At 53.4% G+C, this 15,998-nt stretch overlaps 9 protein-coding genes across 9 annotated transcripts; 2 read left to right on the top strand and 7 right to left on the bottom strand.

Annotated features, from left to right (window-relative positions):
- Window positions 1–921: 921 nt before the first annotated feature.
- Window positions 922–2,376, top strand: AB675_4784 (uncharacterized protein; the record flags this gene model as incomplete). Its single annotated transcript, XM_018144947.1, has 2 exons — window positions 922–1,395; window positions 1,456–2,376. The coding sequence occupies 2 exons, from the start codon at window positions 922–924 to the stop codon at window positions 2,374–2,376; spliced, it is 1,395 nt and encodes a 464-aa protein (XP_017995569.1).
- A 235-nt stretch (window positions 2,377–2,611) lies between these two features.
- Window positions 2,612–3,409, bottom strand: AB675_4783 (uncharacterized protein; the record flags this gene model as incomplete). The annotated part of the gene is made up of 3 exons (XM_018144946.1): window positions 2,612–3,028; window positions 3,088–3,282; window positions 3,338–3,409. The coding sequence occupies 3 exons, from the start codon at window positions 3,407–3,409 to the stop codon at window positions 2,612–2,614; spliced, it is 684 nt and encodes a 227-aa protein (XP_017995561.1).
- Window positions 3,410–3,840: 431 nt separating this feature from the next.
- Window positions 3,841–5,372, bottom strand: AB675_4782 (uncharacterized protein; the record flags this gene model as incomplete). The annotated part of the gene is made up of 2 exons (XM_018144945.1): window positions 3,841–4,359; window positions 4,383–5,372. 2 exons carry the CDS (start codon window positions 5,370–5,372, stop codon window positions 3,841–3,843), a joined length of 1,509 nt encoding a protein of 502 aa, XP_017995596.1.
- A 505-nt stretch (window positions 5,373–5,877) lies between these two features.
- On the bottom strand, window positions 5,878–6,822 carry AB675_4781 (uncharacterized protein; the record flags this gene model as incomplete). Its single annotated transcript, XM_018144944.1, has 1 exon — window positions 5,878–6,822. One exon carries the CDS (start codon window positions 6,820–6,822, stop codon window positions 5,878–5,880), a length of 945 nt encoding a protein of 314 aa, XP_017995579.1.
- A 396-nt stretch (window positions 6,823–7,218) lies between these two features.
- Window positions 7,219–7,772, bottom strand: AB675_4780 (uncharacterized protein; the record flags this gene model as incomplete). The annotated part of the gene is made up of 2 exons (XM_018144943.1): window positions 7,219–7,530; window positions 7,689–7,772. 2 exons carry the CDS (start codon window positions 7,770–7,772, stop codon window positions 7,219–7,221), a joined length of 396 nt encoding a protein of 131 aa, XP_017995618.1.
- A 697-nt stretch (window positions 7,773–8,469) lies between these two features.
- AB675_4779 (Pisatin demethylase) lies at window positions 8,470–10,086 on the bottom strand (the record flags this gene model as incomplete). The annotated part of the gene is made up of 5 exons (XM_018144941.1): window positions 8,470–8,577; window positions 8,628–8,845; window positions 8,893–9,742; window positions 9,788–9,887; window positions 9,926–10,086. 5 exons carry the CDS (start codon window positions 10,084–10,086, stop codon window positions 8,470–8,472), a joined length of 1,437 nt encoding a protein of 478 aa, XP_017995571.1.
- Window positions 10,087–11,268: 1,182 nt separating this feature from the next.
- AB675_4778 (Peroxisomal targeting signal receptor) lies at window positions 11,269–13,247 on the bottom strand (the record flags this gene model as incomplete). The annotated part of the gene is made up of 2 exons (XM_018144940.1): window positions 11,269–13,029; window positions 13,077–13,247. 2 exons carry the CDS (start codon window positions 13,245–13,247, stop codon window positions 11,269–11,271), a joined length of 1,932 nt encoding a protein of 643 aa, XP_017995586.1.
- A 419-nt stretch (window positions 13,248–13,666) lies between these two features.
- Window positions 13,667–15,145, top strand: AB675_4777 (Sorting nexin-4; the record flags this gene model as incomplete). The annotated part of the gene is made up of 1 exon (XM_018144939.1): window positions 13,667–15,145. The coding sequence occupies one exon, from the start codon at window positions 13,667–13,669 to the stop codon at window positions 15,143–15,145; it is 1,479 nt and encodes a 492-aa protein (XP_017995609.1).
- Window positions 15,146–15,342: 197 nt separating this feature from the next.
- On the bottom strand, window positions 15,343–15,879 carry AB675_4776 (uncharacterized protein; the record flags this gene model as incomplete). Its single annotated transcript, XM_018144938.1, has 1 exon — window positions 15,343–15,879. The coding sequence occupies one exon, from the start codon at window positions 15,877–15,879 to the stop codon at window positions 15,343–15,345; it is 537 nt and encodes a 178-aa protein (XP_017995570.1).
- Between the last annotated feature and the right edge of the window lie 119 nt (window positions 15,880–15,998).

Below are 15,998 nucleotides of genomic sequence, written 5' to 3'. Positions count from 1 at the left end.
TGTCTCGCCTCTATCCGGCACTGAATATATTGAACCTGCAAAAAGAATGGAACACCAATGTTTTGTGATGTGATTAATCTGTCTGCAGAAGGTCTATTGCAGCTTGCTACCGTAGACGCGCCAGAGAATCTGGTCTCGTAGAACGGGATTTGAATCAAGAATTGTCGAAAGCTGAGGATTGGTGAGGAGAACTTTGAGGAAGGTGAGGAGAGATGCGACCTTATAAATGAAGAGGTGTACCTTGTGAAACTTTTCCCGATAGAAGTCCCGATTAGGAAGGAGAGCTGCAGTTTTCGGGATTTGGGAAGTTCATCGGATTTATCTGTGCCTTCACCGGCTCGAGCGACCTACGAGCGAATCATTTTCACGGCTGGCATGAGATATTCTCACTGTCACGATAGTAAGTTCTAGACGTCGCGATTTGCATGTCGCGAACTTAAGTGCTGGCACTGGTGGTACGCGTCCTAACAAGGATCGATTCGCGAGATCTCCACACCAAAAGGACAGGTCGCTGACGTATACTGACCTTCAATATGCTTTCAGATTTGCCATTCTAGCAGAGCTATCCCTCCTATCATCAGTGTTGGGCACTGTCGGAGCTCCAGTGAAGCGCAGGCTCTGATCCCGCTAGTCCTCTTCTCTGCAGCACAATCTCATGAAAGCCCGGCATAGGTGAAGGTTCTGGATCTGCTAGCCCCAAAATCAACACGGTAAGGCGGCTCGTGGTACCTGCACGAATATGGCTACAAAGACGAATCAAGCATCATCGATGCTCCGGCTACTGTTGCTTGGTTGTGCTTGGATGGTAAAGTACATATAGCCTGACCATGACCTGACATCGAAAAGAGCTTCAAGACTATTATTTTGTAGTGCGTGCGGATTTCAACCTCACAAAGAATACAGACTCAACAGCTAGCAGCTATGGCAGACCATATCATTGGCCTCGTCACAGGCGGCGTCAGCAAAGCCATCGCCATCACATCAGAAGTTGTTGCCGGAGACAAAGGAAAGGCTTCGGCCGCACAGAGGAGAGCGTCCCAAGCGCAGAATCAGCAAGTGGATGGGACCGGGAGACGAGGCTCTTCCTCCGACAACGAGGATCAGCAGAACCTGACCGAGTTCGAGTGGGCGCTCGAGGAGCTTGAGGAGGAGCTAGGTGACCCACCTGCGTATACTCCAGCTGGGGAACAAGCTATGGTCAACACGCCACAAGGACTGGACAGGCTGCAACGCCTGCCGCAGCCCGTGGTCATACCTCAACGGCGGCCAGGATCGCGGGGACGCGGCTTCATGCGAGCCTACGCACCAGTTCTGGGCACGCACGCGAACCTGGACCAGTCTACCTTCCTCAAATTTCTCGGTGACCTAGACAACGCAACCAGTGCATCGCCGATCGTAGGTCACACCACCAGGACACCAAATATGTACCGCCCATACTGACAATACCGCTCACAGTTGAATGTGATCAACCTAGCATGCTTCATCGTTGGCTGCATTCCCGAACCCATCACCACAGCAGTCAGCGTAGCAGTCGGCACAGCCAGCATGGTAGCCACCGAGCTACAGACCCGGTACAAAGCCAACGCGTTTCTGGACCGCGCCAACGAAGAGATCTTCAAGCCCCGAGGCCTGTTCGTCATGGTCATGACCTACAAGCCCGAAAGTCCCGATGACATGATCATGACCGCGGAAGCCACCACCGATACGGCTTCCGTCGCACTCGTGAAACAGTCAACTGCAACCCACACGCAACAATTCATGCGACGTCTGCGCGACTCAAGCGGCAAGACGACAGACGCCCAAATGCCGGATTTCGCGCCCCTGATCCATCCAGCGCTGGACATGGTCCTCTCTTCTTCATCCCTCGCCACGTCCACCACTAGTGATTCCGAGAACACCAAAGCCCTCAGCCTGATGAAGCGCAAGTCCTCCCTCGTCCAAGAATACCTTGACCGCCGAACCCAAGCAGAATTCGCGATCAAGAACCCCAAATCAAAGTACACCGCAGCCCTGGGGCCTACGGCGCAAGAGAAAGCATACGTCAACCGCTACGCCAATCCGGATCACCCAGTGAACAACGGCTCAATCTTCGCGCTCCTCACCGGCGGCACGTTCGACCCCATCGGCATGGGCCGCGTGCAGCGTGCAGAGGCAAAAGCACGGAGGAGCGGCGAGCCACCGTTGAGTGAGCAGGAAAGGCACGATGCGCTGATGGGGAGGAAAGTGAGGGGACGTGTCACGGGAACGCCGAGTAAGAGCATTCCTATTGTTGGCAAGATCTTGAAGAACGATGCGCTGTATTTACTGGTGGCTAATCTGCCCACGGACGAAGAGGTAAGGGCGGTGAGGCAGCAAATGGATGTTGGGAGGAGATGATGCTGTTGGCTTGACATCCACCAGAGGATGTGTAAGGTCGCGTCAAACATGCCGCCGAAGGAAATTCAGTCGAGCCTATAATTGTCAATAGCTTTCTGACACGAGGCCATTTTGACGTTACACTGCTTGTTACATTCGGAGACTTCCATGCCGATCTTAGATCTATCTTCACCGTCCCACCTCGAACCATGCGACTCCTCGCTTCAGACCCTGCTATCGTCCCTTCACAAAGGCTTCAGACGGATTTTCGGGGAGGCGGCGTCCGATCGCGAACCTCCAGCGCAGTATTGGACAACTGAACGTCAAATCTGACTTGCTCGATGGTGCCTTCCTCCATGTCATAGAAGTACACCGCCCTCAGGTCCACCAGTTCCCCATTCAAATAAATAGAGGGCCCATTTTTCGTGAGAAGAGGTGGCGCAAGCACCATGTTCGTAGCCGGTTGTTCGTGCTCCTCTTCATCGGTGTACGAGTTTCGAAGGACGTAGTGATCTGACTTCGTTGTAGACGGTCCAAGGACGGTCCAAACATCGAAATCATGACACCATTCATCTCGGTCGTCGAACCCTGTCCCCTTTCGCTCGGGTTTGCGCCAGAGTATGACCTCGTCGTCGACATTGAACTCGCGCGCGACTTTTGACTCCCAATACTCCTTAGGCATGGTCAGCGCATTTCACGCAGGAACATCGCGGGCAAAAGAGACGTTCATACCTGCTCGGCGATGTCCTTCCCCTTCAACACCCGGATGTCCTGATAATATTGGCGAGTAATGCGCTCCAGATCCTTGACCCTCCTCCCCAGTCTGCCGTTCTCCTTGGATAGGATGATGTTGGTCCACTTCAGCCCTCCTGGTCTCAGATCATCGACATCGACAGACTGTGCGCTGCTTTCGATCTCCTTTCCTCCCTAGTCCAGCGTCAGATAGAACCTCGCGCGACCATGAGAAGGGGCAATGACCTACCTCGAACCCAGGCGCACCGACAGTCTGCTCTCCGGTGTCGCCTGTCTTGGACTGCTTCTTGGGCCTCTCCATGAGTGCGTCGACGGTGTCGACGGTACGCTTTTCCGCCAGCTCTGCAGGTCAGGTGCTTGCTTTGCTGGACTTCGTGTGGATTTGAGGAGTTGAGATATGGAAGGAGAATGTAAGCCCTAGGGAGGCCTCTGGCATACAAATGTATGTCTGTCATGCAAGTCTGTTTGTGCGCTTACGTCCTTGTTGTGGACGATAAAGACAATGTTTTGCGCCAGAGGTTACTGGCGTGCATCTCAAGTTAAAGAAGATGCTTGCATGATGTGGCCTTGACGGTTGAGGACTCACCTGGAACACCCTCTCATCACCGCGAAGGGTGGCCTGAGAGACTTGGTGCGTGAACAAAGCAGTTACAAATCGCATATAATACCCGATGTCTTTATTTAAATTCATACATTACCATTTACTTCATTCCTCCAAAGAGAAGCAGCCGTCTAGGGTGCAATGGGCACACCCAGCGCCTTCCTGGCCAAGTCATACCCAGCCAGCCTCTCTGGCGCGGCATCCACACCAACACAGTCCTTCAAGTACGACGTATAGCCAGCCGTCGTGCCAAGCTTGACACCCTTCTTGTCAGCATCAGTGCACTTCTTCGTGTAGAACCAACTGGCACTCCCGAAAGAGTACTTGTTGTCCACGACCAGATCCAGGATCTTCGACACATCACCAGCTGCCTTGGCAAGTCCGTCACTGAGCTCGGGGAAGCTGGCGGCATACTCCTTAACATAGGTGGGTGACATCATGTTGGTAGTCCCCTGTCCTGGCGTTCCAGGGAAATGGTTGCGTTTGTACATGAACTTTCCGGATTCGAAGATCATGATGGACAGGAGAGCTGCCTGTTCCTCTGGGGTCGTGATGGTGTAATCTGCGAAAGCCTTCACGATGAAAGGGGCAGCGTCTTTGGCGGTCGTGCATTCGTCAGCGAATTTGGCACCAGCGCAATCTGTTGTCGCCTGCATGTAGTGAGTGCGGACACAGGCTCGACGCCTGAGGGTGGGGCACCGAGTGTGTGCTCGCCGGTAGGTGCCGAAGCGGTACCGCTCGGTGACGATGCCACTGGCACGACGTTTTGGCCTGCTGATCCTGTTGATTTGGGTGCCGAGGTCTGAGATCCAGAGGCTGCGGGTGATGAAGGAGGAGGAGCGCCTCCAGAAGAAGCAGGCGAGGAGGCAGATGGGGCACCGCCCGAAGAAGCAGAACCTCCTGCGGCAGCTGCACCTCCGGCAGGAGCTTTGCAATCAGGCGCGCTTCCGAGATCAGATCCTGTGGCAGTGGGAGGGAGGACGAGGACCTTGCCGACTGGAATCTTTTCATATATGATGCCTGGGTTCAGGGCAGTGATTTGGGAAACGTCCGAGAGACCGTGTGCTTTCGCAATAGCGTAGCCAGTGTCGCCTACCTTCATGGTGTAGGTCTTGCATCCGGAAGTGGCAGCAGTGGCAGCGCCCGTCGCTGCAGAGGCTGGAGGAGCGCCTCCACTAGAGGCCGATGGTGCGGGCTGGGAAACGCCAGAGCTGCCGGATGACGGTGCACCTCCGCTAGCCGCGGGTTGAGTGTTCTGCCCAGTGGCTACGGGAGATGTAACAGCTGTCTGGGTATTCTGTCCAGTGGCGACAGGAGATGTAACAGCTGTCTGGGTGTTCTGTCCCGTAGCGCCGAGGGAAGAAGCTGATCCTGCAGCAGGACTCTGCGTACTCTGGCCCGTGGTGGCAGGGATCGAACTCAGAGAGACCGAGCTGACCGAGACAGCTGCCTGTTGAGCGATGGAATGAATCTTGAGTAATGCGCTGGCGATGGCCGTAAGATCCAGTGAACTTGGTGCAGGAGAGCTCCCGGGGTCTGAGACGACCGAAGTGACGGTCATTGTTCCAGTGTTTGTAACAGTGCTGGCATAGTCGTCGTCATGGCAGGCCACGAGGTGGGCTGCCAAGAGCGGCAGCCCGAGTGTCAGGTATTTCTTGAGCATTTTCGTGAGTAAGTCAATATCTTAGTAGGTTGAGAAAAGGTTTTGATCAAGTGCGGTGTACGACAAATTGTCGGAATATTGCATCAGGCAGGTACCCGTGCTTTGTGACAGGTTGGGATAATATAGCTTGCAGCGATATCGACTCTTTGAGTGGGTCAGCACTCAATGCGCTTTGTGAGAACAAGTGGTGACCGACTCCGACAAAGATGTGGCTTGGGCCTTTGAGCTAGGGACAAGTATCGAAGCCGTGGGGTTTTGCATGGGGTTGGTGGGGAGTGGTCTTTGTTGAGACATCGGAAACAAAGAACAACATAGTCGGCAAACCGCGACAGAGCGCGGTTGTAGTGATCAGAGCAGCCGAGGCCTCACCATGATCGCCGGAAGCTAAGTCATACGTTGGGTGGGCTCCGCGATGGTATGTGGCGGAGTGCGGGCACGCTGGCAAAGTGCGGGCTGGAAGTAGACTGTATCGAACTATCGAGGTGTCACCTCGCTGCGCTGCATGTCAAGCGCCGGTCCGCACGAAAGCAGGACCTTCGGTACCATCGACCCCCTTCTCAGTCCAAGTATTGACGATTTCCGCGAACTGCTCCGGAATGTCGATGGAGTGATTATGCCAAGCCCCAGGCAGCTGTGATCCTTCGCTGTTCTGATTTAGATCCTTAACCACATGAACGAGCTCAGCGAAGTCTCTCGTGGCCATGGCAACGTCATGCTCACCGACGCAGACCAGCATGGGTGGGTATGCTTGTTGACGAGGCCGTTCATCAATACTGAAAGCGAAGCTCTCCTGCTGAATAGCACCGGCCGCATCCATCCCCACGATGCCGATATCTTTGGCCATAGCATCAATCCATTCCTGATCAGATGGCATATGCGGCATCTCCCAAGCCGCCCGATCATCCGGCGGATGGATTGAAACTCCACTGATGATGGCGGTGTCGACCAGCTCGGGCTGCTCCAACACCAGATCTAGAACTGCTTGGCCGCCCAGTGAGATTCCAACAAGTGCGATTTTGTGGCCTCTGTACTCGTCAGACAGACGCAGGTCCTTGAGAAAATTGGAGAGGAGTTCAGTCGATCTAGCGAACGTGAACGGACCAAGATCGACTGATTTGCCATGGCCAGGAAGGTCGACGGCGATCCATGGCGTCTTCAGGAATGGTGTAGATGTTCGATACATGCTTGAAGAGAGCGCTCCGCCGTGGATCAGAATCGTGACAACACCTCGCAGTTGCGCTGCCGTAGATGGCGTGCCGGAGATGTACTGTAGTGACATTGCTCGCGGATTTGATGTGATTGCGCAGTACTGTTGATCAGCAGCGAATAGACAGAAATACGCAAAGCGAACAGGAGAATTGATGGACGAAGTACTGTACGGGAAGATCCTGCAGATGTCTTGCAGCCTACCTTGAGTGATTCTTGCATCGGTGGTCGCTTTCCGCGACATGCTGTCCAGGACTGGCGAAGAAGCAAAGAGGTGAGTCACTCAGAGGGTTGACAAGCTCGTATTGCCAATGCGGGCGGCCTTGGCGCCACGGATGCACCTTCCCCAAGTCCATCCACAGAAAGCATTTAAGGGTTTTTTCATCCTCATTACCATGATCCGATAAATTCAGGTGCTGGCTGGACAGCAAGTATCGCGCGGCAATTCGACGAGTTGGTCTCGCTGCACCCGATAAAAGTTCCTGAACGAAGAGAAATGTCCATTCCATTAAGTACGTCTACTGACAAAGAAATATGCATCCCTGTCCTTGCACAGAACCCCCAAATCCTCGTCCTAAATGCACACCAAGCCCTCCCAGCATCGTTGAACACCGTTTTCCACAGATGATGTTGTCCGACTTTACAACAACATCGCCAATCCAGCAACAGCAACAGCACCAACACCCATCGCACCCTTGGCAGCATCGCCCTTGTACATGGCCGGAGTTGGCGTCGGCGCCGCAGGCGTGCTAACCCAAGCGGAGGTCTTTCCGCTGACGGCTTCCCAGCTGCCGGTGCCAGTGGAGGCAGGAGCCCCCCAGGAGGTGGAGGTGGATGTGGCGGGCGCGCCGGTGATCATCTTAGTGTAGCCAGGGCCGACAGAGTAGGAGACGGTGGTGTGGATGATCCAGGTGCTGCCGGCGGCGGAGTGTGGGGAGTCGTACATTGTGACCTGTTTGAGGGAAGGTGATTAGTGAGTGCTAGAGGGAGAGTGGGCAGGCGACTCGTTGCGAGGATCATGTTGGCCGGCGGATGTGGTCGAGCCAGCCAGCCAATGGTCCGTCACGAGTTGTGTGATCCTTGCTGGAGTCTCGGGAACATGGTACGTACGGAGATGTGAGGCTGCTCATCGCGCTCGACGACTTCCTGCGCGAACGCGAGGGGAAGGAGAGTGAGGAGGTATGCTGCCTTCATTGTAGCGGTGGTATATGAATCGGTCGAAAGACTGAAGTGTAGTTGGTAACGAGTGACTGCGGTGGGCTAAACGAGTGTGTGTGGCGCGGGTTGTAGAAAGCGAAGCGAAGACGAAGAGAATGCCAAGTAGCAGGTTCACGCGATAAGTAATAAAGGAAGGAAACAAGCACACCAAGCGGAAGCGCTGGTCATGTTTGTATTTTGCTTCATACCAATTCACGAAACGGTTGATAGGGAGATTGGTGGCACATGGGATGCGTGGCTATTTCGATGGGGCATGTCAACTCCTGACCTATCCTGAGACCGAAGTTCGGGCTTTGAGTTCTGCAAGGCATGCTGTCAGGGGTACTTCGCCAAGAAACAAGCTATTCCTTGTAATTAGCTTGGTCCAAACCGTTTCACTTTCGTCGTAGGTCGCGTGGATGGCGCACTGGTTCTGGAGTCGGACTGAGGACTTGCATCATACATTCGAGGCCTGGCCGGTTGTAGCGTACATCGAAGCAGCCGCCTGATGAATCCAAGGAATTTCTTTTATAGTTCGTACAAGCATTCAGCCACAAGCTTAAAATAATTGCTTGGGATTCGAGCTTCCGTCATTTCCGAACATTGTCCTCGTCACCTTGCCCGTCATAAATTTACATATCATTCATTAATAGCAACGCTGGCATACCTGCTTGTTGCTTGGTCGACCAGAAAATCAACCAGTCTTGCCGTCCAGAGGTGACAATTTGACGTGCAAATCTCTGGTGTAATTCATGACCCAGGTGTCCTCCTCTCGAACAGCATACGGATTCGCAAGCTCGATCTGTGTCATGCTGTCAGTTTCACAATCTGTACAACCTGCCAAGCACTCACATCGAACTCCTTAACGATAGCTGGGATCAGCTTCAGCATCTCCATCCAGGCAATGTTCATCCCAATGCAGTTCCGCTTGCCCTGTGAGAAGTGGAAGTTGGTCCGCTCCATAGTCGCAAGCTGCGTCGGTGAAGCATTGAGGAATCGTTCTGGATTGAACTGATGCGCATCGGCGCCAAAGATTGATGTATTGAACGACAAGGCACGAGTATTGGCAGCTGACATGATTAGCATGGTGGTTCGCTTAGGCAAGATTCGCACTTACCAATGATAGTGCCGCCTGGGAGAAAGGTGTCACCAATCTGCAGCCCAGAAGCAGGAACAACGCGCTCAAGCGGATCAGCGAAGAGATTGTGCATTCGACCCGCCTCTTTGACGCAAGCTTCGATGAACGGGAATCTCCTGGCTTCGGCCAGTGTGGGCGGCGACGACCAGCTCGCTCCTCGCACCTCGCTCACCAATCTTTGGTAGTGCTGTGGGTTCTTCAGAAGTTCCCAAAACACATTGGCAAGTGTGTGTCCTGTGGTCTCAGACCCCGCATGAATCATCGAGATCGAGATTCCGATCATTAACGCTGGATTGAAAGTCGAAGGGTCCGCTTTCTGTGCCTGGAACAGACGATCCAGCAGATCGTGATGTACGCCAGCGCCGCCCTTTTCGAGTCGGTCTGCAAATCTGCCTTGTGCCAGCTGACCAAGGGCGTTAGGTGTCCCGACTCCCTTGATGAAGCGATTCTTGAAGAGCAGTTCCTCAGTCTCCGGAAGCGCGCCCCATCTGAACCAGTACTTGAACCTTTCCTTGGCACCTTTCATAACGGCCTCAGCTTCTGATTGCTTACCGAGAGCGTCAGAGAACGCCAGTCGGCATATTGAATCAAAGGCGTAAAAGGCGAACATCGGAACCAGGTCGACGACACCTTCCTTCCTCCTCAGCTTGCTCATGAAGTTCTCAACGGTCAAGTCGACATGGGACTCGAAGTCTCTCATAGACGTAGTACTGAAGGCGAAAGCGATCTGGCGTTTGATGGCTGTCATGAGCTTCTCGTCTCGTATGGTGGCAAAAGATCTCGTCAGCTTGCCATTGATCTTGACCACAGGTACGTTGTAGTATGGAGCCTGGTTGAGTTAGTCAACGGTGGGAAACAGTGCTCACAAACTGACCTTATCGTACACCTTGGTCGTACCATACACCGTAGTGATGTAAGTGGGGTCGCTGAAGAGCACTCGCTTGGGTCCGTAGCGAACGAGAGGGCCATACTGGCTAGATAATCCGTCAATTCGTTGGCATTTCTTCCATACCATCGTTGCTTGAACAGCCAGAGATCTGACCAGGCTGCGAGTCGTGGTCCTGGGATGTGCCTGAGCGCTAGGTAGCGTTGGACAAGTCTCAGAAGCAGGGCTATAATCGCTACTGATGTCGACACCAACGCCCAGATCAGGGAGTCTCCAGGTAGAGCCATGTTGAACTGTGCTCGGAAGAGGCAGGTCAGCAAAAGTGATTCACATCTGTCAGTAGGAATATGATCGTGGTGGCAGGACCGGCCTCTGTTATAACGTTGCGAAGGTGCATGATCCTGCGAGACACTGTCGTAGGGCCTGACTCAAAGGGAGATCGTCCGAGGGCAAACTGTAACCAAAAAGGCGTCCCAAGTGGCTTGATCGGTGCCATCGACCGCACATCGATCCACTCGCCTCTTCGCAGCAGCATGTAAGCGGGGGGCAACGCGCATCATCCTCTCGACGACATGCGAGTCTCGCTGGACTGGGCCAGCTTGTACAGTGGATCGTACTCGATTCGAAACGCTTTGTTTCGGCATCGGCGCAAAAGTGCGGTAATGGCGGCAGAGCGAAGCCTGGTTCCGTTCGGACGAAAGCTTCGAGGGCTTGATGGAATCCATACCTAAAATGGGCCTCAACTTTGCGAGTCCGCCTGATTGGACACGAGACGTGCTGTAGTGGTTGGATGTTCTGCTAGTAGATGTTGACCTGCGTCGCTAGGCTACCTGCCTACCTGCTTCAGCTTCCTGAAAATCAGATGGCAAAAGCGTTGTTACCAGTAATCGACGTCGCAACCATCGCCATGCTCGGTAGGCAGTAGCCAGCCTGCACAAGCAGCTTGGAGGTGCTTAAGGGACGAGTCAGCCCAACCAGAATTTTTCCCCAGAATGTCGTAGTGGCTGTAGTAGTCGCGCAAGGCATCGACACTGGCAAGTATACGAGTCGAGATGGAGTAAGCGTACCCGGTTGATTTCCATCATCCACGCTTAGGTAAAAGCCGTGGCAAAAGCAACCCCAGCAGGCCCGAGAAATGGTTACTGGGATGGCGAATCAAATCTCGGGCTGCCCGACATGCGCATTTTGTCGCTCAATATAGATTACACCAGAGCGCGGGAAATCCTTCGGGTCGTCTAACATGTATGGATTGTGGTGATTGCCCACTTAACAGAGGTGGCAATGAGCATCAAGTCCAGAGTTTTTCCCCAGCATTTAGCAAAAGTACGCGGCGCAAGCCGCGAAGAGGCACATCGCCTGTAGTAAGACCTGCGGCCCAGTAAAAGCAGTATCGAATGATGTCGACTAATCCGATCAAGTGCTTTCTCAGGACGTTGAAATTGAATCTATTCTCAGTATGTACAACTGATCTAGAAATCAAACTCGCCTCTGAACTGATCCAAATTCATGCCCGTGCCAACTCTTTCCATCAGATCTCGCCGTCCCATGCCGCTCAACGCTCGCTTCAAGGTATCATAGAGATTTGTGCTCTCGTTTTGCTGAATCATTCTCTCTAGCTCTGCATCGGGCACATCGTTACCGTTCCCATCTCGAAGGATCTCCCTCGCCTTGTCCAGGCCCTCGTCTGTGACTACCCTGTGTAAGTTGAGAGCACCTAACAAGTGGCTGGCTGCTTCTGGGTAACATCCTATGTTGATGCAGGAGACACCTAGGTTATAACGTGCCCGGACGAAATTGGGGTTGTGTTCCAATGCTTTGCAGTATGCAGCGATCGCATCTTCTGATTTTCCGGAATTCGCTAGAGTGGCTCCTAACCGATTCCAGAGGAGATGGACTTGGCTCTCGCTGTTGGTCAGTCCGGTTTCGTGTGATGCTAGGGCTGCATTGAAGCAATCCACCGCCTTTTCAAAATCGTCGTCTCCGTAAAACAGCACGCCCAGTCCAACCTGCACGTCTGGATCCATCTGTGCACCGGACGGCGAGAGTTGTGCAGCCTTGATGAACAAGTTCGTCACCTTTTCGTGAATTATAGCCTGTTCCGTGAAACCAATATCCGACGCTTCCGAGACCTGCTCTGGAGGATGTATTTGAGGATATTTCACGCTCAGCCATCGTTCCAGTGTCCGATATGCGGTAGTCTCGTAGCCCTCGTTGGTGTAAGATACAGCCAGGCCCATTAATGCGTCCAGATTGTTTGGATCCAAGGTGATCGCTCTTTCCAAGGCACGTATTGCCGGCGATTCTTTTTCGTTTTGTGCTTGTGCGGAACCAAGGTATACCCAAGCTTCTACGTGATTAGGATCTTGCTGTACAGCGGCCTCGAATGCCAGTGCGGCTAGTGAGAGATTGCCGTGTGATCGTAGTATCTCGATGCCTTGATCGAAGGCCGATCGTGTAGCGTTTTCGTTCTCTAGGAAAGGATTATTTTGTTCGAACATGTAGTCGCCAAGCATCGGTTCCCTGGCCCACGCACCGTTGCCCATGCCTAACGAGGAATCGAAGTTCTCCCATGCGTTCAGATCTTCGTGGGAGAATGCATTATCGAAGTCCACGTCTTCGGTCATTTTCCTGATGATCATCAGTTCAGACTCTGTCATTGTTCGATCCACGTCGCCGAAAAGAGCATTCTCAAGAGCAACTAACCTGTCAACCTCTTCCAATTCTCTCTCCATCGCCAAGTTTGCTTCCTCGGACAGCGTATCTTGGTCGAGTTGTGCAAATTGCTCTTCCCAATTCTTGTCGTCTAGCTCAACCATCCTTTCCTTTCCCTTGCCTGGTGCCATGGCTGGTTGCTGGTGCATCTGCATACCGCTGTAGCCCATGCCCATGCCCATACCACTATTCATGTAACCCATATTCATTGGGCTCTGGAAGCTGGGCGCATACGCTGGGGTCTGCTGAACCGGCGTCGAGCTCTGCTGGGCGCTGGAAGTACCTGAGTGCTGAAACCGTTGGAATTCTGCGGGGTTGAAATTGTTGTGCCGCTGCGGTGCTGTTTGCGAGTTTGTGAAGGCCGCCTCCATCCTCGCTTGCTGTCCAGGATCGTACTCCGCCTGCCAGCCAGGCGAAGGCGTCCGCCGCACGAGGGGTTGTGCGTGTGGTAAGTCCTGTCGCATCTGGTCCATGGCGAAGGCCTGAGGAGTCTGTGACTGCATGAAGTTGTTCATCATCTGCGACACGTCAGCACAGTGTCAGTATATCGTGCCAAATTACGTACCTGGTCAGATCCATTGGGCGCGGTCCGCGAGCGCATGCTCTCCTCGACGCCGCCCGGCCCACGCCCGACCAACCGGTCTCGTTGAAGTGTGTTGTCATTCTGGGTGTGCTTTGCGAATTGGGTGAGGGGATTGCCGGCTGTCGAGCACTCTGGACCTCCAAGAAACGACATGTCTGCTGCTCAAATGGAGGCCGCCGTGCAAACGAAAGAAATGCAGTAAAGACTGTTGGAGGATTGAAAGTGACAAATGTCTGGGGATGAGGCGGCAATATTGACATGCCTCGGCTGGATGTGGCTGAGGTGGGAGATCTCTACGGTGGCCCAAGTTCTACGGTGATGCCTTGTATCTTGCTGTGCAGCTTCCAATTTGGGGGAGCGCCCACCAATGACATAATCCTGAGCTGCGTGAGAGTCGCGGCCGCCTTGTTGGTTGAACAGCACGCAGGTTCCCCATCACATGCATGACCTATGATGGTGACCGTAATGATCAGCTGAGAATCTGAAACCGGGCCAGTTGTCGTGTGAGCCAGCGCTTCTGCTCCTGTGCCAGTCTATCGCCTTACTGAACTGCGTTGCGTTATCCGTCAGCCATGGACGACAACGGCGGCTTCGACTCAGTTCAGTGGGAGAGAGATCGCGATGGACAACCCGCCGAAGAGAGCTCGAGTAGCCCCTTCCCTACAGCCTCGCAATTGCCAGACCGGTCAATAAGTCATCGCAGAAGCGACAGCACCTCGAGTCAACCACAAGCCGGTGAGAATGCGGATGCGGTCGATCTGGCTGGAATCGGAGCAGAAGGCTTCTTGGAGTGCACGGTAGACACGCCGCTGAAGGAGAATGATGGAACCAAAGATGCCTACGTCTCATATCTGATCACAACAAAAACCGACTTCAAAACCTTCCAGAAGGGCGACTTCTCGGTCCGAAGACGCTTCACAGACTTTGTCTACCTGCGCAATTCCCTACATCGCGATTTCCCAGCTTGTGCAACGCCTCCACTACCGGAGAAGAACAACATGGCCTATGTGAGAGGTGACCGCTTCAGTACAGACTTCACTCAACGACGAGCCTGGTCATTGCATCGCTTCATCCGGCGATGTACGCTACACCCGGTCCTACGAAGAGCACCGATCTTTCTGCTATTCCTAGAGACCTCGGACTGGAACGCTCAGATGAGGCTGCGGCCTGGACGGAGCAATACTAACACAAGCGAAGGCTCCCCTAACTCGGCTCCTGCTGGTTTCCTTGACAGTGTTGCGGACACGATGTTGAATGCCTTCTCCAAAGTACATAAGCCGGACAAACGCTTCATCGAGGTGACGGAGCGAGCAAACAAGCTCGACGAAGACCTTGGAAACGTTGAGAAGATAGTCTCCCGCGTTACTCGGCGACAGGCAGATCTGGAAGCGGACTATGCTGATCTGGCTGTTAACATGCGAAAACTGACACCACTCGAGCCCGCAATAGAGGCACCTGTACAGACCTTCGCAGCCAGCATGGAGGAGAACTCACGAGGCTGGAAGGGTCTGCATGATCACACTGCTCAGAACTATCTCACAAGCCTGAAGGATATGGAGGCCTATATTATGTCGGTCAAGTCACTCTTGAAGACTCGCGAGCAGAAGCAGCTCGACTTCGAGGGGTTGACGGACTATCTCCAGAAGGCTACCTCGGAGCGCGACGTTCTGGCATCGAGCAATCCATATGCCCACGGCTCGCCACTCAACCCAGCCAACTTCATCCGCAACAAAGTTGAAGACATCCGAGGGGTTGATCATGAAGCATCCCGCCGTGAGCGAGCCAGGAAGCTTGAGCTGAAAATTGAGGAGCTCAACAGAGAAGTCGACTCATCCAAAAGTACTAGTGAGATGTTCGACGAGCAGGTGGTGCGAGAAGTTGCTGATTTTGAGCGAATCAAGGCGGTGGAGTTCTCGGACAGCCTTGGTCAACTGGCTACACAGCATATGGCGTTCTACCAGGGCGTTGAGGATACGTGGATCAGGTTCCTCAGAGACATGGATGCGGATCTCTCGAGCGTCAAGGATAAGGGCAGGGCTGTGTCTGCGTGAGTGCAGTGATGGACAGCAGGCAGACAGTAATTGGGAGGACTAGCCTCGTAGTAATGGCAGAAGATAGGATAGCATCATGCCACGGCTTCCTTGAAGCAGTAGACATCATTACAGAAGCAGATCCTCAAGTGACAGATTCTGCTCGCAGGCTAATGTACAAAGATTCATTCAAGACCGGATGACAGACATATTCATCACTATCTGCAGTCCTCACACTCCTCCTGCCGCTCGCCAACACTTACATTCCCAGCATTACCTTCCGCATCCTTTCCGCCACCATTCGAAGTCTCTCTGTGATCCTGCTCCGCTTTTTGTTCCTTTCCTTTCTTCAGCGCTCGATCCGTATGACCCAGCCCTCGGCCAGGCTCAACCACATTGCGAACCCGATTCTTCAACTCCTTTGTTTCAGGAAAGCCACCATCTACCTTTCGATCCCATATTGTCGTTTCCTGAACTTTCACCTCCGCCTCATTGCCATTCGTTGTGTCATGTGATGAATTGTCATTGGATGCTTGATGGTAGAGTTTGATGACAAAAGTCCCAGACGTAGATGGCAGTAAAGCTACTTCTCCTATCGAGGTTGAGAACGTGCGCACGAGCTCGCCTGCGTAGTATGTAGCCCTTAAATCCCATTTGCATTGTGTGCAGAATTGGATGGTGATCCGGGGGACTGTGATGTGGCCTGTGGCGGATTTGGTTGTGGTTGTTTGCGGTTGGGTCTTTTCTGTTGCCATATTGCGGTCACTTATCGGTCGGCGAGATACTATAGGGTGGCCGTACGGGTGACGACTGGTCAGTAGAAAAGAAGCATCTGAGTCTGAGCTTGAGGAGAAGTACTTAAATGCATACCCGT

The sequence above is a fragment of the Cyphellophora attinorum genome (genome assembly GCF_001299255.1).
Source record: "Cyphellophora attinorum strain CBS 131958 chromosome Unknown Contig38, whole genome shotgun sequence".
Classification (NCBI taxonomy): Eukaryota; Fungi; Ascomycota; class Eurotiomycetes; order Chaetothyriales; family Cyphellophoraceae; genus Cyphellophora; species Cyphellophora attinorum.
Note: the sequence above shows the minus strand (reverse complement) of the source record. Positions and strands in the feature narration are given on the sequence as shown.